At 38.7% G+C, this 18,237-nt stretch overlaps 1 protein-coding gene across 2 annotated transcripts in view; it reads left to right on the forward strand.

The window, feature by feature from the left end:
• The first annotated feature begins 229 nt into the window (after positions 1 to 229).
• Positions 230 to 18,237, forward strand: part of LOC127525326 (potassium/sodium hyperpolarization-activated cyclic nucleotide-gated channel 1-like) — a 111,847-nt gene continuing 93,839 nt past the window's right edge. Inside the window, exons 1-2 of one of the 2 annotated variants that reach the window (XM_051917819.1) lie at positions 230 to 1,660; positions 12,313 to 12,736. In XM_051917819.1, the coding sequence (XP_051773779.1) occupies positions 1,305 to 1,660; positions 12,313 to 12,736 (780 nt within the window). In that variant the 5' untranslated portion in view covers positions 230 to 1,304. The remainder of the gene's footprint in view (positions 1,661 to 12,312; positions 12,737 to 18,237) is intronic. The other variant, XM_051917818.1, reaches the window with a different exon arrangement.

Consider the following 18,237-nt stretch of genomic DNA (forward strand, 5'->3'; position numbering starts at 1 on the left):
CTTCATAATATTAAGGTAGAACCACTGTACTCACATGAACTGTTTTAAATATGTCTTTAGTAGCTTTCTGGGCATTGAAAAAGGAAATTATCTTGCTGGCAATGGAGGCCTCACTGAGCCACCGGATTTTAATCAAAAATATCTTAATTTGTGTTCTGAAGATGAACGAAGGTCTTACGGGTGTGGAACGACATGAGGGTGAGTAATTAATGACAGAATTTTCATTTTTGGGTGAACTAACTCTTTAAAATTACAGCACTTTCTATAAACACACATTTAAAGAATCCTGCTTTCTTTCTTCTTTACTATCTAAAGCTTACTTTTACACTTGGCATAGAGATTATGAATATTGGCTCTTGTACGATAAAACGCTTGTGATGTTCTTCATTTGTAAGTAGCTTTGGATAAAAGCATCTGCTAAATGATTAAATGTAACGATTGGGTTGCTAAATTTCCTTTGGGTTTTTACAATGACTTTAAATGGCTCATCCAATAAGAACAGCCAGTCCAGTCAGAACTGTTTTATAATATTAGTTACACTGTTTAGAGACTTTTGTTTTCAAACTGTTACATAATGTGAAGTTGGTTTTGAACTCATGCCAGCCTTTTGTTCAAATAATCATCTTTTGGATTGTGTCCATCAAGTAAAAAGAGAAAAGAGTCAAAAGAGATGAAGTACCATTCAGTTGTTGTTCAAAAACTAAACTAAAATAAAAGGTATAAATATGTTCAAAATAATACGTTATTAAAATATTGATATTTTTATTAAATTTCAACTATAATAGAACTTACCATTACCATAATACAAAATGTATTAAAAATGATTTTGTCATTCCACAAACCCCTATGGCATATGAGATTTTTTTGACCGCCTTAACCACAGAGATGTTAGTCTTTCATAATATAATTACCATTTCAATTCACCTCATAATAAAACATGCCCTTCCCAAATGCTTTACATAACCCTGATTTGCATCTACAACATCATGTTCAAATTGTGTTCCTTTGGCACTCTTTCAGTCTGGAAGCCCATCCGCGCAGGCAGCGCAGTGCGTCCGCGACACGCTTGGAGAGAAACGGGACGCGGGTCGCGCTCAATCCCAACAGTAGATGGCAGCAGCCCAAGAAAGCTGATCCCGTCAGGTTCACCCTACTCTGCCTCTCAGTTGTGCAGCAGCACTCGCACTGGAGGCAGCGGTGGTTTGAGGGACGTCCAATGAAACAGAAGAGCCGCCAGCTGCTCCTTTCGACTTTTACGCGTAGACTGTCCTCCGCACCCGGAGACAGCACGTTCTGAAACCGCCATGGAAGACAAATCCAATTCGTTCTCGAGCAACAAAGAGGAGAAAGTGGATGGGAATAATGTGTTCCAAAGGCAAGACTCGATCTTGAAGAACAGCATGGGGAGCCAGAACATGAAAGACCACGGCAACTCAGTGGGTGTCAAGGGGGACCGGGAAGAAGCCATGGTCGGTTTTGACGATATAGACGCCGCGTCCAGGCAATCCGGGTTTATGCAGCGGCAATTTGGAGCCATGATGCAGCCCGGGGTGAATAAGTTCTCCTTGCGGATGTTCGGGAGTCAGAAAGCCGTGGAGAAAGAGCAGGAGAGAGTGCAGACGGCTGGATATTGGATCATTCACCCCTATAGTGATTTTAGGTAAGGAGTGTGGAAAGTCACCTTCCCACGCACACGCAGGTCACAGTAAAATGGGCTCTGCGTGCGCCGCGCGGCGCGTTTGCAGTCATTTTGCATGGCGTTTCGGGGAACCAGAACCGGAACGCACGCGATGTCCTTGGCATGAGTAGGGGTGAATGTCATCTCGGTGAATAAACGGCACGACAGTCATCATGGGACGTCTCCGACCTGCCATCATTGGGCATTCTGCTGTTGTATAAGACGTGTGCTGGTGCGCGCAGGGAATGATGCACCACTCTTTGGCATTGTAAACACATAGCTGTTAGTGTCTGCCGTGAGAAGGAACCAGGGTGGCTGCGAGATCACGTCTTGTTTTCAGGCATAAACATGCGGATTATTCTATTGTTTTATCTCGTGGCTCTGTATGATCCCGTGTGGCTGTCACCAGGTAACATCCCATGCCAATTTTAGCGCTGGGACAGTTGATCTAAAGCAGTTTAACGCTAATCGCGTTAGTCAGGTGAAAGGAGGGGATTTTCAAACCCAATGCCCCCCAGAACAATGTTTCATGCACAACTTGACTAGCTCGTATACTTCGAATTAGACTACTGTGGACAAAGAATGTACAATTTAACACCGAATTCCTGTCAAATAGCCTGTTAGGAATGGAATTATTACATAAGCAACATCATAATTTCATTTTGTTGTGCACCAATTGGAGTTGATTAGTCCACTTGGAGGTTTGAAGTCTCCAGTTAGTTTCTCAACCCATTACATCAACATAGACAGAAAAAAATAGATAGATAGATAGATAGATAGAGAATATATATATACTGTAAAAATTCAGTAAAAATCTGGTTTGTGCTTAAACCATCCGATTTCTTTCTTATTTTTATTGGTCACAGTTGCTAAAAGGCCAGTTTTGATGAACTTTAAGTCATCATGTGGCTTTCGGTTGTACCACCTGAGTGATAATCAGGACATTTTTACAGTAACAACCCAAATAGCTCAAATATGTTGGTATATAAACATACAAATACAGTCAAGAACTAAAATATAGTCAGCAAAATGCTTGAAAAGTCATTGCCATGTTTTTACAGTGAAGTTCTGACAACCACAGTATTTTTTTTACCATAATTGTGTAGATAAATATTTGTATGTAGACATGACAGACAGACAGACAGACAGATAGATAGATAGATAGATAGATCGATAGATAGATAGATAGAAAACAATGACATGTCTGATCATTAGTTTCAATCCTATCTGCCCGTAACGCTCTCCATGGTGCTGAAAACAGCTCCATGCTCTCCATGAATGCGGAGAACTTTATCCCTTACAGGGTCATTAGCTCGACTCCCACCTGTCTCACTGTTTCATTTATTTATTTATTTACTTCATGTACTTTGCTTTGGCATATCATGTGTAACGTGTAAGAACATAACTCAGAAGTTGCACTCCCAAGGCACTATAACTACCAAAAGCAGGGTAATATGCTGTTCATTTCAAAGTCAACATTATATAAGTCTTAACATACTGAATAAAATATCATAATTATTATAACAGCCAGTATGCATATTAATTACAATATCGTAATTAAGTAAACAGGGTTGAATTTTTAATCAAAACTTCAGTTTGAGCCAGTGCCATTTTTGTCATGTTTCTGCTGCTGGGTAACTTATAACATGAAACATATGCAATTTATTAAGGAATTAGGCTATTATTAAATTCATAATCAATCAGTTTTTCCTGTTTCCTTTCCTGTCTTTTGTAACATCCCTTTAACTGACAAAAGCAGTGACATCATCCTCCAGCAAGTGACGTAGTTGGTTTGTCTCACTCTAAAACATCCCATCCTGTTTAATAAAAGAACAGAAATTGTTTAAAAACAAACTAAATATAAAAGTAGGTAAATAAATGAACACCTTATATATTTCTTAATAAATTGCCAGTTTTTCATGTTAAGGAGATGTGGCAAAAATGGCGATATCCACTCAGTAGTGCCATTTTCTCCAGTAAAAGTGCCCTAGGAATATAGTTTAAGTTATACACAAGCATATACATAACTTTTTTTAAGTTGCAGAGGTCAGTCAGTACTGCACAACAGGAATGACCCATCATATCTGCTGGAAGTAAATTTCCACTGCTTTTATGCTGTTTCTATGCTATGCGACTCTCAGTACACTTATTACAGGAAGTAATGGAGCAACCTGAGGTTACATGTCCCGCTCAAGAGCACAATGGGGATAGTTCATGGATTTAATCCCACAACCTTTCAGGTCTTTAACCACTAGGTTATGCCACCCCTGAAACAGATCAGAATGGTTTGTGTAAAGCCCTCTAACATCAGAGCAGGGATGAGAGAAGGTGAGATCGGATTAGATGTCCAACACACACTGAACGAGATTAACATCGCTCTGAACCCTGTGATGTAACATGATTGACCTTTCTGCCATAATGTACAAAGGACGTGGATGCTTAGCAATCATACGCTTACTGTACAATATTCTTATTAAGGAGGTAATTTTGAGAATCTAGTAATTAAAGCTTTATTGTCAAAATACAGATGTTAATGTGCAGAGAATATATATATATATATATATATATATATATATATATACACACACACACATATATATATATATATATATATATATATATATATAATTTTAAAAAAGCAAGCATTGTGTTTATTGTTAACTAAACCTATTAAAAATCTGTTCTGTCTTGACAACTCTCAGAGTGTTTGGCATGGAAATGATATGACAATGTTGTTATGTTTAATCTTTGTGGAATAGATCTGCTACGCTGCTGCTGTTATTGATGCTTCTGTTGGTTATTGCTGCTGCCAATACATACACGACACACTGCTGTGAGCAAGTAAGACATGCTGCTGCAGGAACCAATCAGCTGTGCCCTAGAGAATGATGTGATTGCAAGCAGATTGAGTTAAGGACCTATCAGCCTGTGCCATCTACAGTTTCATGACAGAACTTTGTAGTTTTGCTAACTGAAATTAAGTTGAAATACAAGTAAAATATAAGTATTAGATGAAAAATTGAAACTTAAAATAATTAAAAGAAAATTAGAAATGTTGTCTTGGCAACTAACTGAAATAAAAATGAATTAAACAGAGATAATTAAACTAATAAAAATGCAAAAGCACACAAGACTAAAACTTAAACTAAAATGAAAATTTAAAAATAAAAGCTAATTCAAAATATTAATAAATACTATAATAGGATATGAATAATACTAAAACAACAGATTATGAGCAGGCAAAAGACATCTAGTCTTTATTGAAATTAACTTAGTGAGTAGCTCCATAGCACTCTTATAGGGCCGTTTCACACAGAATGCATTTTTGCTGTTAAAAATGCGAGAAGCAGGTCAGTGGAAGAAAAAAAAAGTGCTAGAGTCTAGAGATGCATTTTTTAAAGGGGTCATAACAAGGATTTTTTATTATATATATATATTTATATACACTGTACTGTGTTTAAACAGGACGCATTAAAGCGAACGTTCCTTTACGCTTCTTTACTCCTCCATTTGTCCTCTTGTCGGCAGACTCCAGCATGTGGAGTAAATTGAATGGGCTTCTGTATACTGTATTCAGTGTAGACAGCATCAGTGATTATAATGGTTTTTATTTGCTTTTGGTGTGACGCTTGCATCCGGTGTAGGCAAGTGTCAGCCGTTAAGCGACTGAATGCCAGTGGGTGGGGTCTATGGTGCAATGATGTAAATATTCCTCCCTGTCTTGCTCTGGAGGCAGGCATTTGCAAATGAATTTGCCCGTGTGATGTTACAAGCCCCCCAATTTCCAAACAAGCGTTTTTGGAGCATGATTAAATAAATGCTTTGCATACAATGACGAGGATATTTTAAGTTATAAAACTTGCAGGATGTTTTAATGGTACAAAGACCTCTTATATGTCAAAAGATCAAGGCAAATTTGACATGACCCCTTTAAAAGTTGAACTTCTTTTAACTTGCATGTTTTTAAAATGCCGTGTCATGCGCAAGATGCTGCAAAAGACATGGGACGCGAGCACAACGGTTAAAGACATCCGTCTAGCGTGTGTTTACATTAAAAAACAATGGAAAAGTAGCACAGTGGAATAGAAAAACACGCTCTGTGTGAACAGCCTCTTAGATGGCCATGCTTCAGTTCTGCAGGTGGTACACACGATATTGAGCCTTTGATCGCACTTGCCAAATAGGCTTTACATCAAAGAGAACCATAAAAGGAGAAAACAGGTGAGAAAGAGAAAACAGAAGATATGGAGAAGGAGACAGTGGACAGAAAGCAAAAGAGAGCAAATAGGAGAATAACAGTCGTTATTGCTTTTAAAGGACGAAAGCCTGAACCGTGTGATACTGGCTACACTTGGCAGGAATCACTATTGTCTACTCATTTACAATGGCTTTCCGTTTTCACCCACACAGGGAATTGCTCTTTTGTTTCTATGCTTTTTTTTCAGTTAATGTTGTGAAATTTGGTCATTCTTTCCTAATTTTCTTGCAATAACGCTACAGCTGTGAGCTGAAAATACTGGAACCAGAAACATCACATGAGTGACAACAGCATTCACATGTGCTGTTTTGGTTCTGAAGCATCAAGGAAACTCAATAACTCAATGTGGTTCTTTAAAGATTAATAGGAGGTTAGTAAGATTCATTAGTCATTGTTTTCAGAAAGGGCTCATGCTTGACTTGATGTGGCCTGAGCCCTTTTGTCATCGGCTTTTGTCATGCGTGACTCAGTCGTATGTTTCTTTTATCGGTCCTCCATATTGCATGTCATCTGTCTCTTGCTTTCCCTGTTTGTCCAGCCTATAGCTGTGCACACAATTCTTCACTGGGGAAAAGAAAGTCTACTGAAGATCTCCAAACGTCACTTTCCCAGAATTCCTTCACCTTTTTGAGTGACTGTGTGTGTGTGTGTGTGTGTGTGTGTGTGTGTGTGTGTGAGTGTGTGTTGTTGTTTTTTTTTTTAGTGGCAGGATTTATCAGGTAACAGATGAGCCTGGGTCAAATCTCTGGCTTATAAATTAATCACACAGGTTGTGGAAAAGCAGGATTTGTATTTGAGCAGATTCCTTCTCCCTATCAAACGGCCTCTGATTTCTAAACCCAGATTAACCTCTATTTTTAGGGGCATGCAAGTTTGTCTTGCATTATTGATGCTTTTTGCTGTTGCTTTTTGGAGGCTTGTCTCAAAGTCGTGTCCCAAAGTCTAATGAAGGTCTTTGTGGCTGCGTGTCTCACTTTTTCCAAACTGATGCCCCTTCGGTAATCTTTAAATAGCCTAAGTCTGTTTTCCTTCTCAGATAAAATGCAGAATAAAACGCCCAATTTATGAATGCAGTGTGACTGCAGAGTTCTGCAAACAGGCCACAGCAGGTTAAAGGATTAGTTCACTGATAATTTACTCACCCCCATGTCATCCAAGATGTTTATGTCTTTCTTTCTTCAGTCGAAAAGAAATTATGGTTTTTGAGGAAAACATTCCAGGATTTTTCTCCATATAGTGGACTTCAACAGTTACCAATAGGTTTAAGGTCCAAAGTGCAGTTTCAGTGCAGCTTCAAAGGGCTCTACACAATCCCAGATGAGGAATAAGGGTCTTATCTAGCGAAACGATCGGTCATTTTCAAAAAAAAAAGAAAAAAATTATATGCTTTTTAACTACAAATTCTCATCTTGCACTGCTCTGTAATGCACCACGCATTACGTAATCACGTTGGAAATGTCACGCGTGACGTAGGCGGTAGTACCGAGCAAGTGTTTACAAAGCAATCTTGCAAAGACTAAGTCAAACGGCCTTTACAAAAAAAGGTAAAACAACGATGTCGGACGATTTTGAAGATGAGATGGAGTTTTTCGCCCTACCAACATAATTTTCGCGACCAACATAATTACGTAATGTGTGGCGCATCGCAGAACTAGTGCCACAAGAGCATTTATGGTTAAAAAGTATACAATTTTTTTTTTTTTTTTTTTTAGAAAACGACCAATCATTTTGCTAGATAAGACACTTATTCCTCAACTGTGATAGTGTAGAGTCCTTTGAAGCTGCATTGAAATTTGCAATTTGGACCTTCATCCTGTTGGTAACTGCTTAAGTCCAATATATGAAGAAAAATCCTGGAATGTTTTCCTCAAAAACCATAACTTCTTTTTGACTGAAGAAAGAAAGACATAAACATCTGTATGACTTTTTTTCTTCTATGTCTTGTGCACTTTATTACATGTCCTCTGAAGTCCTCTTTTTTCCATGCTACATATAACGTTCGCGATGACTGATTCATGAACGAATCATTTACTTGAGTAAATTGGTTGATTCAGATCATAAAACCAGTTTGAGTGATTCATTGACAATTCAGAGTTTCAGACTAATTTGGTTCTTGAGTTCAACTCAGTGACTCAATGATGCAGTTGTGGTGGTTAATAGCTCACTGCTGTGAAAAAACAACTTAAATGTCTTCTCACACAAAGATATCGTATGAATTCAGAATACATGTAATCTAGTGCAAAAGTTGAGAGTTTGACAGCCTCATTCACATTCATTATATGAAGGGTTCTGGAATGACATGAGAATTAATACATGACAGAATTTTCATTTTTGTGTACATTATTCCTTTAAAGATCCACATTTCACACTGAGGGAAAGTTGCAGCAGCTGTAGAGAGATAGAAAAGCGCATTCGGGCATATACAACCATTGTGTGGAGGTCATGTCCTCTATGCCTGTCTTTAGTATTCACCAGTAGGACAGATGGTCACATGGCAACCATCCCACCTCTGACAATGCAGCCTGTCTGTCATTCGGTTGTCAAGGCTACAGTTACAAAAGCAAAATGGCTTGTCAAAACCCTCTCTATACAAGTACTCGATATACCTCTGCATACTCCACGTGCAATTTATCCACATTCATAGCTATACTGCAACCAACAGCATAAGCAATATCATCTTTTTAGAGCTCCCAAAAGTAAAAATAACCAAAGTGGATATTATTAACCAAAGATGCTTGTTTGGACCAAAGCACAGACAATTATTTGACACTGGATCGGTAGATATTTATAAAGCAAGTCCGAGAGCTTTTCTCATTCGCTCAGATCCATTACAGCCAAGTGCGTCGGCCACATCGGAGGCACCAGCCAGGGGTTTTTAGCATGAGATAGGATTCTTGAAAGCATCTATTTTAGTTCATGGATGTATGCCGTTATCAGTGGCCAGGACATTTTGTGTGATTCTCTAGGCCAGACCGGCGCCCGTCAAAATACGTCTTGCTTTGGTCTTTACAAGACACAGTAGCTACATTAATGCAATTACAGCATGTGTGCATGTGTGTGTACATATGCTGACCTCTGAGCATTACAGCATCTTGGTAATACTTTACTTAAAGCCTTTAAGTACAATGTTTTAAAAAGGTATTCAGTACATTATAATGCATTTTATCTTTTGTCATGGCAACTCTTGGGAGATTGGTATGATAATAGAGATTTGCATGGTAACGGATATGGCAGTGTTAATGTATTTGGTCCTAGCAGTGCTGCTGCAAAGCAAGTACCGAGACATGCTACTGCCAGTACATTTACAAACATTGCTGTGAGCATGTAAGACATGCTGCTGCTGCTGCTGCTGCACATGTAACATACATGATTTAACCCCAGTAGCAGATCTATACAGGTGGAGCTGGGGAAGGAGAAGGGTTCTGAAAGCCCAGCGCAGACTGCTAATAACATCACTACCGGTATTTGTTTGAATAATGTTGAGCCGCAGCTCAATGGCCGCTGATGCAACAGCAACCAATCAGCTGTGCTATGTAGATAATGACGTGATCGCTACCAATGAGTTAAAGACCTATCAGCCTGTGCCATCTAGAGTTTCATGTCAGAACTAGGTCATTAAAATGCATTATAATATTCACAGGTTCCTTGTTACAACTGAAATTGGTTGTTTGTCGTGTTTTAATGCATTATTCTTTCTAACTTTGTATTATAAATGTGGTTACAATTATTCATGAGACCATACAATGCATTATAAGGTGCATTACAAGGCGTAATGAATGCATTAAAAATATTTTTATAATACATTATACATAAAGGCTTTAAGTAAAGTGTTACCAAAATCTCTTCTATTGTCTACTGGACTCCTCTCAGAGAGCTGACTCATGTCTGCTCATGGCATACATTAAAAACGGCTATTTTTTAGTTTGCGCTGAGGAAGATTTCTTCACATTAGGTGGCATGAGTAATACCGCCAACGTAGCAGTGTTTGCTAATTACTTCACTCGTGTTTGGTTTGGCTTGTTGTCAAACATTAGATTCACACTTTCGAACGACAATGGAAGTCTCTAACCTGTGCTAAATAGACATCTAGACTGGACTTTTTATGTGCATTGCAGAGTCTGTAGCCATTTCAGAGACATGTCTGGTCTGCCAAGGCAGACAAACGCTGCTAGACATGAAAATGGAGGCTGATTGATGTTTTGTTATTTATCAGAAGCATCTTCTTGACCAGTAGATATCAAAACAGCCCACGGGTGTGGGTCCTGTCAGGAAGGACAGGGTGGTTCTAATAGCATTATCAGTAAGAGGGAATTTGCATCAAGGATGAGGATTCAATTGAATAAATAAATACTAAAAATAATAATAATATAAATTCAATAAAAAAAAAATTTTTTCAAACTGAAAAATTTATCTCAGAATGAATATGCTTACTTGAAATCAATTACATCAGCAGTCAGTTCAAATGCTGCTGTCTTGTCCTTCAATTCTATGCATGTCTATTTAACACAGAATGTCTTGTTACATAACATTGAAGGTTTGAAATCATAATGCGATCCTTCTCGCTGTACGAGCTGTGTGCTACATCTTCTGCCAAGCAACTGAAAATCTCTCATACGAGTTTAGTGCTCTGGTGAAGAAAGAGAATGAAGGACATATCAAGAATACAGAATTGCGATTCAATGTGTAACTAAACTTTTACATTATTTTTGAAAAGCTTTATGAGCTTTACAGTATAGCAGCTGACAATATTTTCTCTGAATTAACTAAAATTATGAAAACAGTTGCATTATCCAAAGGGCTGTTTGTGTTTGTAGACATTTAGAATAAAAGTAAGAGTTCAAGATGAGTAAGAGTTCATCTTGCCTATAATCTGAAAATGACTAAATATTAGCCAATTTAGCCTAACTGAAATATCAGTCTGCTGGTACAAACTCTCTATGGAACAATCTATGAACTATCCCAAATGTGCACTTGATCAAGACATTTAACCTCACTGTAAGAAGTGCATTAAATAACTAGTCAGCTAGTGGGTGTTGGTTTCAGCTAGCTAATTAGCAATATGCATTAATAAAGTGCACATGGTATAATTTCTGGGCCCAGCAGGCCGCTAGTGGTACTGCATCAACAAACACCTCCAAACGGCCATCACGATTCCATTCAACCCTATGGTGGCTCCATTCACATGTTTTCAGAACACAAGCTAATTCCTGAGGGTGCATGTGCTGCTGGCTCTGCAGTTACAGCCTGTACCTTTAATTAGCTTTCTGCGTATTGTACAAGCAAAGCCGAATGTCACACACAGACGGTTGTAAACACACAACTCTCGCATAAGAAAGGGAAACCCTCTCATGTTACAATCGCCCTCTTTCATTTTCGGTCCTGTGGCTCTTTGCCTCCTCATCCAGAGAGCAAAGCGCGAGCCGTGCTGCGCTGTCACAGGGCGGCAATCCAGCAGGAAGTGTTGGCGGTGATATCAAAAGCGACAGGGAAATGAGCTGTAGTGCATCATGCGTGGACTGCAGGCGCGAGCTGTACTGATCGCTGAAGGAAGTCTGTTAGACAGAACCCATAGAAACATCACAAATATCTGAGGGCCGTCGGAATGAGGGCATTCCAGCAGAAAAGAGCAGGAATTTAATCTTGCCAGTCCTGCTACATCATCTTCTTGCTGAAAAGGGCACTAGCTTTTTTCTGCTATCGGGAATAGAATCAGGATGGAAGGGAATGTGAAAGTGCTGTTGAAGGGGTTGTAAAGTCAATTCATGGGTAAAGCTTTGTTAGTTCAGCTAATGGGAATGGTTAAGCCATAAGTTTGACCAAAAATTTAGTCACCAGCAAATGTTTTAGATGCTCGTCTTCAGAATGGGATGCTTATGTATACAAACCAGGAAATTCATGCCGGTCTAAGCTGGAGGGTTGTGCAGCATTTAGAACTGAAAAGAGAATTCCTTTTAAAAACCAATTTGAATTGAGGTAGCAAAAATAATGTAGGATTGCAAATTAAATTTGTGAGATTATGTAATTATGTAAGAAAGCAAAGTTCGTCAAGACAAAAAGTCGTGTAAAATGCTTAAAAATCCAAAGTGTGAAGATTTATAGGCCTTACAGACATGATATATGGCATGATATCGGCTTTAATATATATCGGCCAAAGTTTCTTATCGGCCTGATAGCGATAACATTAAAAATGGACATGTTTCGGCTGATGCCGATATTGTGGCCGATATATCATGCATCCCTAAAATTCACACTCATGAATTGCAAGGGAATCAGTTTTTTTATTCTGAATGTCGCACAAATCTGCTAAGCTAGGAAAGAAACGGTTTTGCCTTCAACTGATCCCGCATTTACACGTCACTTTTTGTCTCCTCTGCAGGTTCTACTGGGACTTGATAATGCTCATCATGATGATGGGGAATCTTATTATCATTCCTGTGGGAATTACCTTCTTTTCCGAGCAAACCACCACCACCTGGCTCGTCTTCAATGTGGCCTCGGACACCATATTCCTGGTGGACCTGGTCATGAACTTCCGAACGGGAATTGTGAACGAGGAGAGCTCGGAGATCATCTTGGACCCAAAGGTCATTAAGATGAACTACCTGAAGAGTTGGTTCGTGGTAGACTTCCTGTCCTCCATCCCAGTGGATTATATCTTTCTAATAGTGGAGAAAGGCTTCGATTCGGAGGTCTACAAGACGGCCCGAGCGCTGCGTATCGTACGCTTCACCAAAATCCTCAGCTTGCTCCGTCTTCTCAGGCTTTCACGCCTCATCAGATACATCCACCAGTGGGAGGAGGTGAGGGGACAGTGTGTGTATGAGTGTGTGTGTGAACGAACTATGACGCAGATGGCCTTTAGTAACACATCTTGGCTTTGTTAGCTTCCAATATGAACAAGATGTTAGTTGTGCACATTTAAGTGTGTGTGCGTGTTTTAGACGCATTTGACCCAAGGTGCTTTGAGCTCAGGTGTTGTTCTGCAGCATGCAGCTCTCTCCGAGACCTCTGACGCATACTCTATAGAGGTGGAGAGACTTATTTGGGGGTTAAGGTAAGCATATCTGCCGCTTAGCCCTCGGCAACACCTCAAGAGCTGCACTGGGGAGCGAGAGCGGGAAGAGGAGCCGGCCTCTTCAACGCTGCAAGAGCAGCTGAGCAAAACTATTAACTGCCTCAGTATTCATACTAGAGCACTTCACTCCCACTACTGTCTGAGACACCTCAAGCTAAAATACAAAGCATTAATCTTGCGTATGCGGTATGCAAGCCCTCCCCAACTGGACCAGTTTTCACAAGAGCGTTGTTGCACTGTAAGGTCAGTTTTATCAGAAAAACAGTGCGTGTTTCTGCTTCCCACCTGCTATTATCCCTAGCCAACTGTACAGTAAATTACAGCTTATGTTATGAAAGTTAACCCAACTCAGACAACCCTTTTTTGCCACTGAAGGTTTGTTGCATGATAAAAAAAAAGATTGAAACCATCAGATATGGTTAACTGATTTTGCGAGGTAAGAAAAAAAATGCGACATCAGGGATTTCAAGGAGTTTTAGAAGCTATGAAAGAGAAGAAAGAGTTCTCTCTTTGCCAGTTCATCTTCCTCTTCAGCTGGCAGACGCCCAAGCTAGGACAAGTAGAGAGCAGAGTCGACGCTTTCTGATCTTACCTAATTGAAATACAGATGTACCTCTCAGGAAGAGTAAAACAAACTAATGCGGCAGACAGTAATCAGGGTTGATTCATTACTATTGTGTTCTGCTGCCCATCTACCGTAGTATTAGCTAAGACAGGGACTCCATTAACATTTTTGTTTCCGCTTATGCAGAGAGTGCTCTACAAACAAAGTATAAGGACATCCAGTGTTAAAAACATTGCCAAAAACACCTAGTGGTAAAAACATTGCCTAAAACTCACCATCATGATGGTGTTGTGTGGAATTCCCATCTATGTGCCAATGGCAAGATTTCTGCAAAATGATATTACATTGATTCTTGCTCATTTTGAGACACTTTCAATGTAAACCATAGAGTAAAGGCCCGTTCACACCAAGAATGGTAACTATAAAGATAACTATATTAGCGTCCACACCAGTGGACGATATTGTTCTGTTTATACTATACTGTCGCAAATTTGTCGTTCAACTACGTTGGTTAAAGATGTCATGCCTGTGGTGGAGTTAGAACTTCTTTTAATGAATCCGTTTGAGATCGAATTAATGCTAGATTTTTTTTGCTATAAATTATGGACATGGCATCTGAGGACTAATTCTCATTTTCTCATGGGGTTATTTTGCTTCATTTCCAGAATCAATCATAGGCTCGTTCTTACGTACTAGAGCACGTACGCACATGCGCACTCTTCAAAAACAGACGTAAATGACATTTGTGTATATATTTGAAATAAAAGATATAGATTGTACCAAAGTCCCTTTAAGACAATATAATACACAGTTATAGCTGTGCTGTGAACTCAGCTATTCTTTAATATTAAGAATGATTTTATTGAGAACTATATCTTTATCGTTATCTGTATAGTAGGGCTGTCAATAGATAATAGATAAAATATAGCCTAAACCAACACTTATCGTGAAATTAAGCATACACCATGTTAATTTTGTCATCATTTGCTATATCCAGCAAAGTAAACCATCAAATTGAAGGGTGATTCTCACAAAACTGTAAGTCAGATTGCGAATATTAAAGGGTTAGTTCACCTAAAAATGAAATTTCTGCCATTAATTACTCACCCTCATGTCGTTTCACACCTGTAAGACCTTTGTTCATCTTCGGAACACAAAGATATTTTAATGAAATTTGAGAGGTTTTTCATCCTCCACTGAAAACAACGAAATTACCACATTCAAGTAGTAAAAACATCGTTAAAATAGTCAACTAACCCTTTAATCGCACACCTCTCCTCAAACAGCCACATGATTTGAGGTATCGATGTCTAAACTCTAATAGTCTGAGCCAAAGTTGAATACTTAGCGTTAAGAAGCATGTGTTAGGACCACTAAACCTTAATTTGACCTAATAAAGCCTCTAAATAAAGTAGCAATCCAGAACCACAGGCTAAACCTGGCCAGAGGCTTGGCTTTACCAAGCACTTATTTACGGCATCCCCGGAAGCATCCACATTATACACACCATTTCCCCTCTCTCATGCTGCACTGATGCATTCTGGGAAATGACTATCAGCCCTGTCTCACTCTCTTTTTTTCTCACTGCTATGTGGTTTCTTTATTGCAAGGCAATAAATAATAACAAGGTGCTACTTGCATATTTATATCTATATATATTGCACATCACATGCATTATTGCATATTATTTCCACACTCAGGCAGCCATAAACCTCCCCCACCCTCTTCCATTCCCTTCTCAGAAAGATGTTTTGATTGTCAGGGAGGAGCATGTTTATTCCCGACCTCGGGTTGCGCTGCTGGCACATGCTGTGATTCCGGGGTCCGCTATCTCTGTCTAAATCCTGCCGTGAGCAGGTCTGTGCGCTATATACCACACCGTACACACCTCTGTGGATTTACCGCCATGTTGAATGAAGTCACGCTACCCTGATCAGCTCAAACACAGCTGTGACGTGAGTTAGCGCGTGGATCACGATGCTGCAGTGTGACATGGTGCAGAGTCTAAATGGGCTTTAATGAAACCTGGAGTGTGAATCAAGAGGCCGACGCAGAGCAGACGTGTTGTTCAGTAGAGCCTGAAGGGTTTACAGAAAATGTAGATTATATTGGGTTGCTCATGCACATGCAATCTTTGCATATGCAATCTTCCTTATGCATATATGCACATGTCTATGCAGTTTGCTTCCCTCTCTATCTCTGTTTCATTTCCTTACCCACTCAATTTCTTCAAAATCTTTCTATTATCTAGCATTTTTTCTTTATGTTTTCACTTAACACTGCTTTATCACCCTTTACTTCCTGTCTCTCACTTCCTCTGTGTCTGTTTCTCGCTTTTTCTCTCTGTTTCCTCTGAAGAGACACCTAAATAGAGGGGGAAGGGAGTTTCAAGTAGAATAGTGCACATACATCCTATGGAGATGGTTCCCTGTGTAAATCTATTCATGGTTAAATTGTTGCATTGAATTGAATGGGATTTACACAGTACAATTTACACAGAAATTCATTCTGTGTGTTTCCTGAATAAGGGCTAATTGACCAGAATTCCTTACATAACTTGCTATAACACTGGTTTCTAAGAACTGGTTATATAGCTCAGCTATGTTCAGACAGACACTACATGGGTCTTTCTGTTTTGATTCAGAATAGATAGTTTATAACAATATATATATAATAGATATAGCAATATATATCATATCACACATCTTTGTCAGACCTTTTAAAGTCCCCCTGTAGTCAATTTTATCCCTTAAAACTAATCTTTTTTCACCAAAATTACATATTTAAACTTTTTTCCTTGAAAAAAATTCTTCATGCCTTAAAATAGCTTGAATGTAACTCTACACCCTTGCCTCATTTAGTATACGTGGTTCTATGAATATGCAAATTAGCCCCACCTCCACTCACTCACACCAGAGATCCACTCATTGATGATCACACTTTGACGTGATTGGTTTACAAGGTCACTTGTGATGTCAAAAACACCAGGCATTTCAAACCACGTTTTTTTAGACCACTGCAGTGAGAAAATACTCAGCAATGGTGTTGACTTATACATTTCTACATGGTTTGTGTTCAAGCATTTTAAAAACAACACATAACATCAAAAACTTGATTTTCACCACAGGGGGACTTTAATTTTTTAGTAAATACACTACCATTCAAAGCTTTGTGGTTGGTAAGATTATTAAAATGTTTTTAAAAGAAGTCTCTTATGCTCACCAAGGCTGCATTTATTTGATTAAAAAACACAGTAAAAACAGCAATATTGTGAAATATTATTACAATTTAAAATAACTGCTTTCTATTTGAATATATTTTATAATGTAATTTATTTCTGTGATGCAAAGCTGAATTTTCAGCATCATTACTCCGGTCTTCAGTGTCACATGACCCTTCAGAAAATCTTGCTGACCCCAAGCTTTTGAATGATAGTGTATTGTGTAAATTAAGTTTGTGTGTGTGTGTAAGAGTGATGTGTAAACTGTATCACACGATCAATATTGTTTTTTCCTCCCGAATATCATCAGCTTTGATTCTGCTGTAGGTAGGCCTAATCACTTTCATATTCAGAAAAACACGATTTTAAGTGTGATATTGTTTTAACACAGCAGTTAAACTTAACCAATAACGACCGGAAACTAGTTCACAACCATTAGGAATCTCCTCAAAGAGTATCATGGCTAATGAATCCACTGAGACAAAACGACATGTTTTAGTAGCTCCTCTTTTGGGATCATCATTTTTGCTCATAGTCTGTTTCTGAAATGCTCTATAAAGCTCTTTTAATGCTATTTGGATTGGGACAGAGATGAACAAGCAGAGAAAGAATGGAAGAAAAGCAGGAGGGATTGATCATTCAGTGTGATTTTGGGAAAAGAGAGGCAAAATCAACAGACTAGGGAGACAAGTGAGTGCTCGAATCCCCAAGTCAATGAGGGTCACATCTGTCCATTTGCTCTCACACCAGCGTTTTGTCTGCTCTGTGGAGGCCTTATGGTGTGTGTGTGTATGTGTATCAGTGTAGAACCCACAACAAAACACAGCTGTTCCCTCTCAGTGCCCAGCGCAGGTAACTTTACCAGCTAAAATGCACTCATCTTTAAACAAGTGAAACATTTAAAGGGAATGTATTATGGAAAACAGGATTTCTTTGCTCTTCTGAAATAAAAGTATGAAAGGAGGTTTCTGAGTATGAAAGAAGGTTTTCTTGCATCAGAGTGCAAATACAACTCTAAAATGTAACACTTGCAAATTATTTTTTTTAAATTACTTTTTTTTTTTTCATTTTTAATCCAAATTTGTGTAACAATGTCGTAACTGTAGGCAGCAAGAAAAAAAAATTGAGAGGGAATTGGTAATATGCTACTGTATTCTGAACTTTTTCATACTCGGTTCATAATACAGTCCACCCCAACTAAGATGCAATTGACATAATCAGAAGACATTATGGTCATGATGTCACAACCATAAGCACATTAACAAATGATTTGTCACATTTGCATATCAATGCATATTCAGTATTTTCAAGATTGGCCCATCCTGATAAATGACAGTGTTATATTTGCCAGTATACAAAGGCTTGCCAAGCATAACGGGTTTTTACATACTGTATAGAAGTCTTAAAGTTCCCCTGTTGTGAATATCAAGTTTTTAATGTT

The sequence above is a fragment of the Ctenopharyngodon idella genome, chromosome 13 (genome assembly GCF_019924925.1).
Source record: "Ctenopharyngodon idella isolate HZGC_01 chromosome 13, HZGC01, whole genome shotgun sequence".
Taxonomy (NCBI): domain Eukaryota; kingdom Metazoa; phylum Chordata; class Actinopteri; order Cypriniformes; family Xenocyprididae; genus Ctenopharyngodon; species Ctenopharyngodon idella.